Source organism: Lepidothrix coronata, unplaced genomic scaffold (assembly GCF_001604755.1).
Source record: "Lepidothrix coronata isolate B3197 unplaced genomic scaffold, Lepidothrix_coronata-1.0 Scaffold18, whole genome shotgun sequence".
NCBI classification, from domain to species: Eukaryota; Metazoa; Chordata; class Aves; order Passeriformes; family Pipridae; genus Lepidothrix; species Lepidothrix coronata.
In genome coordinates this window covers 6,350,470-6,366,365 of record NW_016690198.1, presented here as the reverse complement: position 1 = coordinate 6,366,365, position 15,896 = coordinate 6,350,470, and the positions used below count along the sequence as shown (strand labels likewise).

General features: G+C 45.3%; 1 protein-coding gene across 1 annotated transcript in view; it reads right to left on the bottom strand.

Annotated features, from left to right (window-relative positions):
- PRDM6 (PR/SET domain 6) overlaps window positions 1-15,492 on the bottom strand; it is a 73,843-nt gene extending 58,351 nt beyond the window's left edge. The window contains exons 1-3 of the mRNA XM_017807215.1: window positions 15,319-15,492; window positions 14,182-14,715; window positions 4,625-4,932 (exon numbers count right to left, since the gene is read on the bottom strand). Of these exons, the coding sequence (XP_017662704.1) occupies window positions 4,625-4,932; window positions 14,182-14,707 (834 nt within the window). The 5' untranslated portion in view covers window positions 14,708-14,715; window positions 15,319-15,492. The remainder of the gene's footprint in view (window positions 1-4,624; window positions 4,933-14,181; window positions 14,716-15,318) is intronic.
- Between the last annotated feature and the right edge of the window lie 404 nt (window positions 15,493-15,896).

Genomic DNA, 15,896 nt, shown 5'->3' with positions numbered 1-15,896 from the left:
AAAAATGTGATACTAAGTCATCCGAAGTACTAATGATAGCAACCTGCTTTGTAATGGCTTAGCACAATTTTCTCCTAGGATACACACATTAAGGAAGCTGTGCCACTTCATACTGAATTTACAGTTTAGCAAGCTACTGAACACAACATTATGGATATTTCCAGTAGGCAGTATGAGAACTTAAAATCCATGTAAAACTAAAATTTATCGTGCTTTTTCAATGGAAAATAAATGCAAGAATGATAAACAATGCAAAATCCACAGAAATGGCAAAACAAGAAAGTAACAGAATAGCACCAGCTGTTACTCTGCATAATTTAAGATATAATAGTAGTATAACTAAGGGGTTTTTTCAAGACAAAATTATTTGAATTTCATGAACATGACAACGTTGAAGCAAGGCTGACAAGCAGCCTAGAATACTAGATGATGGATTGCTGAGAAACATAATTTTCACTTTAACAGAACGACAGCATGCGCATAATTCTATCCCCCAGTGCTTTGCTGTAACAGCGAATTTAGTCCAAAACTACAGGCTTGAGAATCTGAATACAAATCTTCCACCACAGCTGGAGTGAGTGCTTCATTTGAAAGGTAAGGATTCTCTGTGCATATTAATTTGTTTAGAAATGTATAGTATTGCTGCATGGGCTCTGGCCAACATGCACCCCAGCAAATTGCCTATTTTTGGTCCAGATGAAGTTAAAGACAATGTTTTCTTTTACTTCAGCTGAGACACAAAAAGACCAATAAGCACCCAAATGGTACTTTATTAAGATGACATGCACCCTTTCTAGTAGGATCAGTTAATTTGGGAGGGGAGGGGAGAAATTATTAAGGGAAAAATCAGTTACACTGGTTTACCACTTTGTATTCACTAATGAACTCCCTGATGTATGTATATTTTGCTCATCCCTGTAAGAAAAGTGGCATATGAAAAAGCATTTCTCCCAGAAATGCTAACCTTGAATTAAGTCAGGCTAAAATAAAGTGAAATAATATATTTGACATTCTTGGACTATTCTAAGAAAAAAATAACTATTTGACCTCTGACCAAATAAATAAATAAGTAAGTAAATAAGACAGCAAACCCTTTATCGGGTACATGAAGAAAAGGAAACTGTAAGACTGTATCCTTTGATATGTCTGTCAATAAAAGTTTTTTGTCTAAACAGCATTTGCAAGGGAAAAGAACATTTACAAATAGGCTGTTTCCAGAATTCACAGTTTAAAGTTTGGAGCCTGAAAAACTGCAACTACCAACATGTAGTTCCTTTTAAACTTCTTTATTTTCTTCTAATAGAATTTAAGTGGATATCTTATACTTTCCTTAAGTCTGCTCTTATTAAATTTTGATGTTAAACAGAAAGGGGAAACCATGTGCAACTAGATTAATTTATCTCCAGGGAGTAAGGACACATTAATAATTGAGATAATGTTTTCATATATGTTGGAATCAAGTGTGCCTTTTCACTCCTTTATTAGAAAACACATTAGGGAAAAATTATCTCATTCTCATCAGTAAGACCTAATTGCTGAGAAAGTCTTTGTTTGCTTTGCAATAACAAAAGAATTATTCTCACTACTTCAGAAAAAAAAAAGGGGGGGGGGATCAGAAATATTATCAAGCACTGCTGGAAAAAATGCCTGTATTACCAAAGAAGTGTTTACTTAATACACCCAGTCCTGTTTTTGTTTTAAACAAATCAGGGTTTATTGTATTTTTATAAAACACAAGCAAACTCTGGATTGACTAGAAGTGGGCCAAAGGGGAAAAAAAAGCACTACAACTGAAAGTGACTAATATTTTTGGCTTTCTGAAAGGCTTATCTTTCTCTAAGTTATAAAAAAAAAAATCTTAGATGATTGTGAGAGAACTCTATAATTTCTCATGAACACCCATAGGTGTCAAGGCCTGTTGCGAGGTAATGGAACGGTATGTAATTTACTCTGAATTGTTGTACATTATGCTGTATGGATTACATACAAAGCTAACATCAAATCCATGGTGGGAACACTTGTGCAGACAGACTGAAGCATATTTCCATAAGATTGAGCTATACATTAAATGCGGTGCCTCTGATGTTTCCCACAACAAAGAGTTTTAAAAAAAGCCACCAAAACAGTAACTACTCTTGAAAGTCTTTGGAATAGCACTTCTATTTGTCTGGTGTACACTGAAAACAAAGAACTGTAAACTAAAATAAATATCTATCTACTTGACTTTAAAGTGCTGAGAGAAAAATGTTAAAAAGTTATTGCAATACTAAGAAAGAGAAGTTCTCTCTATAAGGTCCATCAAGACCTAATGCTGAATAACTAATCTGTAGACAGACTTGTATTTGCAGATATCTTGAAAATATTAGTGGAAGAGAATTGACTAAAGCCACAAAATTATAAAGGGACAGTGATGAGTCATTCCTTTTTCATTTTCAGTGATTTAATCCACACTCCCATACCATATAGACTAAAAGAATACAGTCTATTCACATATATACTTTCATTTGCTTTTATTTATTTTCGTAGGTCAGGTTTTGTAAAATCACACACACTTTCTGATTACTTTCTTTCACTAAATTTTTCTTTATTAAACATTTGTTCTGTGATATATAAAACACACCAAATTGAAAGTCAAAACAAATGAGAAACAGCCAAAACTTTTAGCTAAAGCTTTGAGTATGTGCTTTTTTGCTAACAGCTTTTGTCATTAATTCAAGACAGAAATAATTCAAGACCATGAGCCGCCCAAAAATACATTAATAATAAATTAAATTTAATTATTATTTTTAAGATAATTCCCTTAAAAGACACACACTCTTTTTGCTGGCCAACAGGAAATCTGTGTTGTGCGTTAAGAACAGAAAAGGAATCCCACAAAAAAACTCAGCTGAGACCTGCTGATGGCCTGAATCTAACACCCACAATAGTACTATTTCTTATTTTTGCTTAACTTCTTTTTGTTCTTTGCTTTTAGTTTTTCTTTCATTGTTTTAAAACAGTTTTTAAGTTACCCTGAAATCTGACTAAAAATTCTTGCCTTTAAAAAAAGATATTGTCAAGATTTGCAATTAATCTTGCATAAAACTGACTCATAATAAAAAAAAAGATAATTTAAATATTTATGGACAATGTAAAATTCTCTGAGTCCATTTATTTTATTTAAATTTCAATATTTCATGTAGTCTGTGGATCTGGCAAGCTCATTTTACTGTTATATGTTCTGTTAATTAGAATAGTCTAAATGACAATACCCCTCTCAACAATTAAAATAAAGCCTCCAAAATCGAGTGTCCCATAAAAAAATATTTGATTAATAATGTATCCCAAAATTCTCTCATTATAATCACTGGGCTTTGGTAGGAACAGATTTAAGACCTAATCATCAATATATACTATACAAGAGAAATTCCATCTCCACTGGAGGCAACAACAAAACTTCCAATGATTGCAAGTCATCCAGCTTTCTTGAGCACCTTCTGAGTGTGTTCTGAGGCTAATCTTTTACTCTTTAATGTGAAAATCTCCTTACCACAATGGTCTTTTGGGTAAACACTTTGAGACAAAGACCTCAACATGTTCTTTACTATTTGCATATAGGAAAAGCACGGGGACTCCTACTCCACACCACCAAATATCTTTCAAAAATCCATTCACTTTTACTCTATACTCCCTGAAGACAGCAAAAACACTCTTTGCATCTTCATGGACTCCTTATATTCTGAAGATTCGGATTCGGTCTTGATGAGCAAATACCACCTGCAGATTTATGGACATGTTCCTATGAGTCACTGTAGCAGTTAATCTCGAGGAGAGCAGAAGCTGCAGCTACAGACGACTAAGCAGAACTAAAAAATTACACTTTTCAGCATAAATGAAAAAAATGAATGGAAGATACTAGGAAGAAAGTAAGCTGTTTCTGACACACCAGGATCATGTATTTTCCCTAGCAGTTATCACTGTTACCCTCTTTAAAATAGTGACAAATATTAAAGAAAAAAATAAAAATTGGAGGGGATGTGAAAGTGGCTTTCACATGAAAGCACTGGAAGCATCATTAGGGGAATGCACAGTCAGTACAGCACCAGAGTTGAACTACACTGTGAACAAGCGCTAATACCTTCATTGTGCAAAAAGCAAGGCTGTAGAATAGACCCCTGCCTTTGTTTCAGCAGCTTTCTCAGACTGCCTGTGGGTCACAGCCATGGTGCAGTATGCCATCTCAATCCACAAGTGCTACTCTAAGATGATACAGCTGGTGCTGTGATCTGAGAGCTCCATCAGCTCTTGTTATTCAGGTCAAAATGTAGAAAGCACTGGGTTTTGTAAGCTTCAAACTTCTCTGGCCATGTCTCTCTACTCCTCATCACAGCATCTGCAGCAATCTGCTCTTCTGTAAACCGCTGTGATATCTGTGGTATCCACTGTTTTTCTGGCTACCTTTAGTACAGCAAGGCTTTTGCTTGCATTGTTTACGTTTTCAAATCTGCTTGCTCAGCTTACTTAAATTGTGGGTTTGTTTGCTTTTTTTCATGGCTAGTGGACAGTGCTACTACTACACACAATTGCACTCCAGGTCTACTTCAAAATGATTAAATTTGACAAGGAAGGAAAGATGATAACTTACTTCCCAGAGATGCTGAGTGTTCCTGATGGCACCTGCTTGAACCTTCTCTGGCAAGAGCAGGATTCCCTGGAAGGGCCCAATCCAGGTGCCCTGCTGAATCCTCTGTGCCGCACAAATGCCATAGGCCAGGCCAGGCACAGTGCTGGTGCACAGACACACTTCTCGGGGCAGGTCCCGGAGCCACTCTGGGATCTCAGGTGGAGGGGCTGCTGCGGCTGCACTGCTGGTGCCCACCAGCCGGCGCAGGGAGTGGAGGGGCCCGTGCATAGGGCACTCACCGTTGCGGTTGTCAGCACACATGTCACATCCTGAGGGGCAAAGAGGGAAAAACACCATCAGTGTGGTGCTGCTGGCCACCACCATCACCAGTGCCATGGGCGAGAACATGCAGATCCCCGTACTTTTCCTGTCATTTCATGGCAGCCCAGCACTCACACATCGTGCCCCTTTGTGCATTGTTTTGGATGGCTTTCCTAATTTCACCAAAGCTCTAAATAAGAAATTCCAAAGGCTGAGCAGAAACCCTGCAGACAATTTGCAAGTCTGGCGTGTTCACAGATCTGCCAAGACTCATTTATTTTAACATAGTTTTTTAAGATTCATTTTTTGACTAATATAAATAGCCCGTTTAAACCACCCCAGTGTGTTTCAGCAAGACATTTTAAAGCACAGAGTGCCTTACGAGTCCCTCTCATTTGCCTCACCACAGCTCAGCCCAAGGGTTTAATTGGAACAGGATTTCATTTATTCCTTATTTTAAATGAACATTCACTCTGCTTTTTACATTAACATGTGTGTACATGCCTGCTTGTTTAGAAAATTAAATAAATAAACCAGAACCTCATGAATGACAAATTGAATCATGCATGGACGTTAACTTTCTTAAACCCAAATCTAATCTTAAAACTGAAATTATGTAGCAAATATTACTGATTTCTAGCACACACATGAATATTTTTTTATTGAATAGAAATGCATGTTCTTTGCCTGTTACATTTAGCTGAGGCTGTGGGGAGGGGGGGGAAATAAACAACAACAGCAAAAAAACCACCAAAACCAGCATATCTGGGTTTGTGAACAACTCCCATGAGAAAGGATCAGTTTGCAAAAATGTTTATTTTCCTAACTGTTTTAATAAAGGACAATGTGATTCTGTTTTGGGAAGATCCTACAATCATTTTTCTTTCCTGAGAAAAGAAGACTTTGGTTAAATGTTTCCACTGCACACTACTGCATATGCCATGGATGTACATCTTCCAGGAAAATGTTTCATGTTCAAGAAATCTGGGGATACGTTAACACAACAATAAATCAATTGAAATGTTACCATCTTCTGCACATTTCACTTGTGTAGCACAATAAAGGTTTTCATATAAATTTATTCCAGAAACACAAAGAAAAACCAATAACTATGTCATAGTACTCATATAGCAAGTCCTACATCTTCAGAACTTACACCCTTTCTTATAAAAACAGAACACAGTATTCACTACAGAAGCTGGAGTTTCTTCATCTATGTCACAGATTTAGACTTGCTAGATTGCCTGTAACCACAGTTTCAATTCTCAGGGGGCCTGACTCAGATGTTCTTGTTTCTGAGGTGGATGTACTGTGTATTAAGTAGACCTCTTTCCTACAGATCCTCCAAAGGAAAACCTTCCTCTCAATTCAGTCAAACCTAGTAAAGGATAATAAAAGATGCATTTTCAAAGTACGGGTTCTATGTGCATTCTCCAATTTCAGACATGCTACCTAAGCACTCTTTCCTGTCATCCTCTTTTAAATTCTATCATACAAAAATGGTGCATTCAGCAACATGAAAATATTTGTCACTTACATGTGGAAGCTAATTTCCCTCAAAATCGTTACACCTTCTAGTCTTGCAGGAAATGCATGTGTCTCTACCCGGTGCTTGTCTGTTCAAGTTCTCCACCAGCATCATCGATTACAGATCTTAGCAGAAAGCCAGCCAGCAAGGCATGAGTTGTGCATTACTCTGAGGGGTGCCCCTGCAGAAGAAGGTCTCCTTATGAAACTCTCCCCATGCCATCTCTCCCTAACAGGTCAGGGCAGGAGGCAGGAAGAAGAGGAGCTGGCCAGCACGGCAGAATAAAGCCCCCTAGTGGGGACCGCCCTTATGTTGGCAAAAACACCACTTCTGGCTGGAGGGTGAAATTTTGTCTTGCCTTAAAGACATACTCCCTGCCGCAAAACGACTCTTCTGTTGGGTTAAGCCGCAACTGCAGAAGGGTTTTGCTCACTCAGAAACGTCAATTAGAGGTGGTCGGAGGATGAGATTTGCAGGACCCCAGGGAAAACGTTTCTGGCTGGTCCTGAGAGAAGATTATTATGCAGCAGATATTCCAACAGCCCGTTCCAGGCATGATGAATAAAAGGCAGCAAGTACATGCCGGGATTTTTTTTTTTTTTTGGTTGTTATTATTTCCACAGCTAGTTTGGAAAGTGAGGTATCACCACAGCATCTTTTCTTCCCTTTCCTCTTCAAAACCAGTCATCAAAAACCCCTGTGTTTTTGGCATATCCAAAGATGCTAGGGGCAGCACTGGAGTTTGGCATTGGAGGTCACATAGGAAAGGATCTTAAATAGGAAAAGAGAAGAAAGAAAAACAAAAACCAAACCCGAAATCCCAAATAGTTTGGCATGTGATACACTTTAAGCAGATTATGGCTGAACACTATAATCTACAGTTGGATTTGATGACTTTACAGATCTTTTCCAACCTAAATGGTTCTATGATTCTATGAATCTGGCATCTAACCGTGCAAGTTAGGAAGAAAACATCTGATAGGAAAACTGAGGACTTAAAGAGATGATGTCTAACCATGACGTCAATTAGCACCCAGGACAGGCCCCTGATTTTGACCTGTTTGCACTCTTTGACCATCTTCTAGATGTGTAACTCTCCTCATAGGTACTCGAATACTAATGGCTTTCTTAGAGACACCGTGTCTCCGGAGAAATTTACATTAAACATTCTAAGGCATCTTCATGATGCGGTTCGGATCATTTCAGTGACAATTTCCTGCATCCTGCCATAACATATATATAACTTTTAATGCACACACGTGTACCTGCCCAGAACAAGAATTTCTTCACTTTGTCCTGACAATATGTGGGCATGAGTGTGGGTTAAACATTTTATTTCTACATTTCCAAGAAAAGGAAACTAAGAAATTGTCAAGGAGTATAAACAAACCCTGTGTCACTGTCATTTATTACAGAAAGTCACACATGGTGATATTTATTTTCCACTGTCCAAAAACACTGGTAATGTCTTAATGCTTGGCAGCCACAGTATCTGATCCCCTGCTGTGTTCCTTTCCCTTTGTCCTGCCAAAGCTGAAAATTTGGAAAATGGAACATCTTTTGAAACTGCTTTGGCTAATGGCTTGTTGATGAGGGGGGGGATAATCTGTCTTTAATACTAAGCAGTACTGAATTTCTTCTTAGTTCCGTGTTTTATACGTTTATCTTTAGTGGTTATGCAATTATACAAATAAAATTTTTAAAAATTCTCATAAATGTTATAAGGAGCAGACCCCCATTTTACCACGCCTTGAGTAAAAAGGCTACTGTGCATCTTTTCCTCTTCTGTCACTAACTTTTGCATAATATGTAGAAGCATCCATTTAAAGACCATCACTGTAGGCAGTGGATTCTTTTGACTCAGAGGACAAGGGAAGGATGTCCTTAATATCAGATAGGAGGAAAAAGCAAGAACTCCAAGACTTGCACACTGCCCTGCCCCACAGGTAGAATCAACAGCATCATCTTCATGTTCATGTATCCTGCAGAGAACAATGGAATGCAATGCACCAACTCACTTAATACTACACGGAAAAGAAGGGAGGAGGGGAATTGAGAAGGGGATAGTTGTGGTCCACTGACATTACAGGAGTCTCCAAAGTGGATGGCAACCCATGCAGGTGTGGGAAGTTCACATAAAACAGGCACACTTGTACAAGTGTGAACCTTCCAGAGAACTTCCACACAGGGCAACAAGGAGAGATGTACTGTGCCCTTCCTCCTCGAAGAGCCTTCAGCCTTGAAGAGCAGCTATGTGAGTACAGGCCTTCTCCGAGAACAGCTGAAATTAACATTTCCACTCTCTGTAATAGCATCAGTCAAGCCCTAAATCCAGCCAAGAAGCGAGAAATGTGAGAAAATTCAGGGCTTTGCTGAAAATGGAAAAAGAAAGTAGGACTGCAGCCAGAGCAGAGCGTCTTCTGATAAAATCTGGAAATGTAGAAGGTAAGGTCAGTGGGAGCGCTCCACTGCAGGGCCAGATATGGCCCAACATTTTGGAAGGAGATCAGTCCCTCACTTTATACCTTCATACTCTGTAGAGAGTAGGATTAAGGAAAGAAGGAAGCAAGGAAAAAAATTAAAGGATTTCCTAGTGGAGTTGTTTGATATGGCTCTTTTGGGAGAATTGCAATATGTTACTGTTTATGTGCCTCCATAAAAATGAACACAGTGTAATGCCAGCACTATAACTCCATGTGAGTACACTTAAAAGTACTAAAACCAAGCAAAAGGACATATCATTGACCCAAACCAAAATTCTAAACACTCTTCTCTTAGATTGGTTTAATCCAACCTAAAAATCACTACTACTACATGCTTTAAAGGAAATCTGAAAGGAGAAAGCTTTTGTCAGTGAAAGGTAGGGTTGTAACCAGCAAACCAGCTGTAACAATAAATGAAAGAAATACATTTTTGTCTCAGCAATAATATGCTTCAAAGGTGCAGTTATACTGGATACCTGCAGTTTGCCGGTATTAAAGAAGGGTGGCCTCTGACCTTCTGCTTCATAATTCACCGCAAGCATTCAGGTATCCAGTGTAAGTGGCCATCATTTCACATGGTATTACTCACTTGCAAGTATAAATCACCACAGCTGGCCCTGCATCCCAGTCTGGGCCCATGTACCCAGCTAAGTGGGAGGGTGGGCTGGATGAGACAGTACCCTTTGCTTTCCTGAGGGTTGGCGTTTTCCAGGGAATCACGGCCTCCCTTGTACCTCAGTTGCCTCATCAACGAGCTGGTATCAACCTCCTTTTACAAAATTAGTAGCAGTTTCTCGCAGACAGCCTGACTCGAGGCAGACTTTCGGGAGAACAAAACACAGATGCATTTTCTCCTCCGGTGCCCTGTATTTATATGCTTATTTATTCTATATACTCGTTTCAGGAAGAGGGACCAAGCTCAGCCTGCTGCCCCAGGGGGCGGATGGCGTCCCGAGGGTGCCGAGTCACCGCCGATGGGTGGAGACCCACGGCCGGCACGGGGTCCCCGGGCGCCCGACCCCCTCCCTTCCCGGGCTTTTCCCCCTCGCTGCCCCTCGTTCCTCTCGCCATTTCCCCCGGTCGGGCTCCGAGCGTCGCCACCGCGGGGGAGACAAAGCGGAGCCCTCGCTCCGCTTCCGCATCGGCGCAAGATCCGCCGCGGGGTACGAGACCCCGCTCGGGGGTCAGACACACCCCGCGCCAGCTCCTCGGGGGAAGATGATGTACGAGGGCCGCCTGGGCGCCCTGGGGTGGGTCAGGGCGGCCGTCCTGCTTGTGGAGCGGCTTTCGGGTTATTTTTAAGAGGCGGGTGGGGGGCGTGTTGAGGGAGGTGGGCTTTATTTTTCCTGCCTTCTGCTACAGGTATGAACGAATTGAATTTCTGTGTCAGGTATGAGAAGGGTAGGAGAATATTGTGTGTAGATAAACCTTGCCACCCTCTGCCCCTGAGAGACCCCCATATACAATGTAGAGATGATGAATAGGCTCTGGGAGAGGAGATCGAAGTTCAGTCCGCACCGGCTCCACTCTCTCCTACAAAACTATAGGGCAATTAATTGTGGCTTGTCCCCTCATCCTTCATCTCCTGGTGGCACATATCGATGGAGATTACTGCTGATGGACCATTTTATCACCCTAAATAAACAGTCACCACCTTCTCTAACCTCAATCTAATGTATGGCTATCTGCTATATTTAAGGGTTCTGGGTAACTAATGATGTAAAATAGCTAAATCATACAGGTTACCAGCAGCCTAGAGGAAAAAAAAATCCAAATATTTTCCACACCGATCCACTTCACAGCATGTTATATATACACAGTGTCTCCCTGTAAATTGAATGGGAAGAGGCGTGCAAAGTGCTTGGTCGCGTGACACTTCAGTTTTACACAGCGTATTTATTATAGTGGCAGGTTGGTTCTTTCTGGTGAAGGTAGAGGAGTCTCAGACTTCTCATTGAAAAAGCCTCTCTCCAGCAGCTAGGGGCAAGCCTCCACAGGAGCAAGCCGGCCCCGCAGCCCCCAGACTCGCCCTAGGAGCTCTCCTCCTAGCCTTCCGAGCGCCCCTCCCCCAGGGCCCAGAAATACCCTCATCCTTCCAGATTCAAGGCTGGGAAGCAAACCGTCCCCAGCCGCCTGCTACATTATCAGGGCTTTAACATAATCCCCTTTACTTCCCTGGGAGTAAAGACTGCAGGGCCCTAATTAGGGGTTTGTCTCTTAATTGCCTTTATTATTGTTATTTTCCCCCAGCTAACCCCCTTTCAATTTAAAACAATTACACACAGATGCTTAATCTGCAGCTCCGTGACGGCCCTCAGCCCTCTCCCTTGCCCAAGACCGTGCCATATGCATTGATATTTGACGATCAAGGCGTGTGTCTACGGGGAAGCCGCCGCCCCTTCATCTTCCCGCGGCGGTCGCCCGGGGCCGGGCCGGGCGCTGTGGAGCGGGGCCAGGCGGGGTGGCGGGGGCCGGGAGGGCCGCCGCCACCGCTCCGGCTTCCTCGACGGGCCCGACCGCCTCCCGCTGCCCCGCCGGGCCGGGCCGGCCGCACGGAGAGCGCCTGGCGGCACACAGGGAGCTCGCCGACGCTTCTCCCGAGCGGGTGGGTCCTCCCGGGAGACCGGGGAGATGCGGGGTGCCCCGGAGAAGAAGGAGATGCTCGTGGGGAGGAAAGGGGACTGCTTGGGAAAGTAGGGGAAACGAGGCGCTCGCTCGGATGGCGAGGGAGACACATCTAAGATTAAAAGCCTGGGAGCTGCCGACACCCGCAGCGCGCGGGCTGGGCCCGGCGGAGCCGGCGGCCGGCGACCCCGCTCTGGGGAGGGTGTCGGTCCCGGCGGGTGGGGGTTTATACCAAGTTGGGCAGAGCCAGCCCGTCTCGGGGTTTCGGTGGGACTGTCTGAAGATGAAAGTGCAGCAAACAAGTACAAAAACTAAAGTCGACGGCTCCTCACGTCACTCACAGCCCGCCACCTCCTTTCCCTCGAACAGGCACCTCTGGTGCGGAAAGGCGACTGAGGGTGGGAGTCAAGGCGGCTGGAAATCCTGCCTGCCCACGGACTCGGGAAGCCGCGCAGGGGCAGCCAGGCCTGTGCCCTGCAGCTTGTTCCCCTGATAGTCCGAGTGCGTGGAGTGCCGCGGCACGGTACTGGATGCAGTTCCCGCACTCCTTCTTCATTTGCAGTTTACTTTTTCTTTTTTCTTTTTTCTTTTTTCTTTTTTTTTTTTTTTTTTTTTTTTTTTTTTTTTTTTTTTTACGGCATGAGTTGCCCAAAGCAAATGCACCTGGCCCCAGAAGACTGAAACATTCGCGTTAAAAGTTTCCCTTAGAGGTAACTAATGACCGCTGGAGCGACAGTCGCCCTGTAAACAAGTTCAATGATAAGAATTTTTAGACCTAGCTGCAGGGGAAAAAAAAAAAAAAAAAAGTGCTCGACACGGCGCTGGCTGCACCCTGCCCGTGCTTCCGACGGCGAGGGCTGCCCCGTCCCAGCCGAACGCGACACACACGTCGCCGAACGCGACAAATCAAGCCGTTTGCTTTCCCAAATTCCCCTTTAGTATCGCGGTTGGGAAAAAAATATTCAGGCTTCGCCTGCGACTCTGCGGGGTGCTATTATTCCACTCAATCCTTAAAAATGCTCCTCCCAATCCTTTTTTTAATCTTCCTTTCTATTTTTAAAACCTTTATCTTTTAGATTTACGGAGCTGCTCCGAGAAGTAAAACATGTATTGTCTGAACGGTTCGGTTGGCGATTAGAAGTGCATTTCGGATTACATTTACTGTATGTAATTTATGAGATCACATTTTCTGCACCCGAGAATAGAAATATATATGAACATGTTTCACTAGAGGGTAAAACTAAGCATGAGGAAGTCGCTTAAAACAAAGCCGACATCCAATACAGAAAGATTTGCAATGTTAAGAAAGCGGGAAAAATCTCCACCAAACTCCGACTCAACTTTTCTCTTGAAAGTATGCCCAACTCCCAAGACTATGCTAACATCTAGGCAATTTAATTAACACACAACACAGTTTCATGGAAACTTTCAAAACAAGCTCTGCATCTGAAATATAATTAAACGAATCCGCGTTTTGCTTGGGCGTGTGTTTATGGATCGCTGGCTTGGGGTACCGTTTGTCTGTTCAACAGCCTTCCTTAAATAGACATTTAGGGAGTGGGGGTTGAGAAGGACAACAAAAAAATAAAGAGTTTTAAGAAAACTTAGTATAAAGGAGAGTGTTTGAAGCAATGCAAAAAAAAAAAAGTACCGAAGCCATGGTGCACTGTTATAACAAGGGAAGATCCGTGTGCTCTGGATGTTAGTAATAGAACTGTTGAGCTATTAGGAGTTCATATAGTTCTTTTCAGACCGTGAATTTTCTTGGTTGCATAGGATTGACAGATATAGGAACAAAGGAGAGACAGAACCAGATTCTAAAATTACAGACCTCTCATCGATACAGACGTTTAATAACAGTGGCAACCCCTTCCCCTCCCCCTTCCCCCCCAAAAAAAACACCAAACAAAAAACGACTATATAATTGGCAACAGCAGCAGTATTAAACGCTTTCTATCCACTAAGTCCTAAATGAATTCTGACACTCATGTAGACTTTTTCGTCTAGAAATCAGTTTTTCTTATTAAATGACCATGTCATGCATTTCTATAAAGGTGAAAACTAAAACCAGCGACGTGTTAACGAGGTCTGAAAGGAAAACGATACTCTTAGATAAGAGGGAGGAAAACTTTGTCCTAGACCATGGCATGAAAACTGCAACTTTTCCCTGCCCAGATCGGAGGAGTAATTGATTTCTGGGTATGCAGCAAAGCCTGGGATTTCCAGGTAGGAACAGAGTGAGATATGCAAGGTAAGAAATGACCACCTTTCTGGTAAGTTGGTCTGAAGCATTTCTGAATCCATTTTCCTAAGCAGGCCTCCGAAAGAAATCTCCCCCCACCACAGCCTTCCCGGTGAAGCGTGCCTTCCAGGGAAGGATCTGGGTCTCAGGCAAGAAAAAGTGCTACCGAGGGGCTGCCGCCCGTCTCCTGAAACCACTTGGAACAACTCAAAGCCAGCTCAAGGGATAGAAGGGCAGGGCGAAGCATGCTCCTCGTAGAGGGAGAGCGGTGCAGGCACCAACTGCGGTCCCCCAGCCTGGAGCGTCCCCAGGACGGCCCAGTGAGGGGAGAGGCGGAGGATGAAGGGTCGAGAACTGCGAGAAGGGGCACGATACGTACGGTTGTTGGGGTCACTGGTGTGCTGATTCAAGGGGATGATCTCCATGCGCTGCTGACCGTACAGGTAGTAGTCCAGCTCCTCGGCCGTGCAGCGGTACCGAGCGACCGCACGGTCGCCGCATTTGCTGCCGCCGCTGCCGCCCCCGCACAAGTCCTTGCCCTGCAGGGGAGTGGGCGCTCCTGCGGCTGGGAGATCCGAGCTCTGTAGCGGGCCGAAGACTGGGAGCTGGGTCACAGGCAGAGAGGTCAGGCCGGCCAGGGAAGCGGCCGCCGCGGCAACGCACGAGGAGGTAGAGGAGGAAGACGGAGTGGACGAGGAAGAGGAGGAGGAGACGGAGGAGAGGGAGGTCGGGCGCTGGCGGAGGCTATCAGCCGGGGGCTCGGCTCTCTCGGGCGGCTGAAGCTGGGCGAGGGCCCCGCTGCTTTTGAGCTGGCTGCTCTGAGGGAAGAGCTGCTGCCAGTGCTGTAGATAGGCGGGATCCACCTTCAGGAACGCGGATCCGCCGGGGTCGCCGGGCTTCAGCATCGCTCTGCCTGTAAAGCGGAAAGGAAGGGGATAGAAGACGTGAGACCCCCGCCCCGCCCCGGCAGGGCTGCCCCGACCCCGCGTCCCCCCCGGACACGCCGGGCCACGCGTGGGCTCTGCCGCGGCTGTGCGGGACCGGCGGTGGGACCGTACGCGCGCCACTTCCCCTGCCCGTGCCAGGCTCCTCAGGAGAAAATCTCGTCCCGAAGAGCCTCAGGGAGGACACGCGAGAACCATGGTGGCTGGGGCGACAAGACTGTCCCCCGGATCGCGGGCAGGACGCGGGCAGTCCCGGGCATCCCGTCACGCCAACCCGTGGCCGGAAAGCCCCCGGCCGCCCCGCAAGGAGCTCAGCTCACCCCGTCCCAGGCGCACGCACTGTCCTCCCCTTTCATTCCCTTCCCTCTCCTCGCGGTAGCAAACGACTCTCCGCTGACACCAGGGAGGAGGAGAAGGAGGAGAAAAGTTCAGCTACGCGCATACGCGCGCGGGTCTCTTCTCTCCGGCTGTTCCTGCTTTCCACGCTGGCGTTTGGAGGCGGAGGACGAGGCCCGGCAGAGTCCTGTCCCGAGCGAAGGTGCCCCGCTGTGCCCGGCCCGGCTCTGCCTTACCTGAGCGGGATGAGCGCTGCTGCGCGGGCGGACGTTTCGGCAGCCCCGGGAGCCTGAGCAGGAGGAGGACGGAGAGCAGAGACTTCTCTGGTCTTTGTCCACGAGGGAGCGGGGTGATCCTCTTCCAGGTGCCGGGTACCGGCGGGCCGGCTAGCTGCGAGCCGCCGGGCTCCCTCTGCCGTGGCTGCGCATCGCAGTCGCGGCCGGGCGCTCGGCTCGGCTCTGGCAGGCTCCGGGCGAGACACGTGGGTTTTACGACAGCGCAAAATACAAGTGTGTGTGGTGTGTACGAGAGGGAGGGGAGGGATCGGGAAGTTACCAGCGAGCCTGGATACAGAGCCCTTTTTTTGGCAACTTCCCCCACTTTGTTCCTTGCTCAACTTTTAAAGGTGTCCCTTTCTTCCCTTCCCTCCTCCTTCCCTCCCTCCCCCTCCCCCTTCTACCTTTCCCTCCCTCTCTCCTTCTCTCCAGCCTCCCTCCCTTCGTCTCTCTCTCTCTCTCTCTCTCAGTCTCTCTCTCTCTCTCTCTCTCTCTCTCTCTTTCCCAACCCCCCCCAAATCTCCCCCCAATTCCCCCAA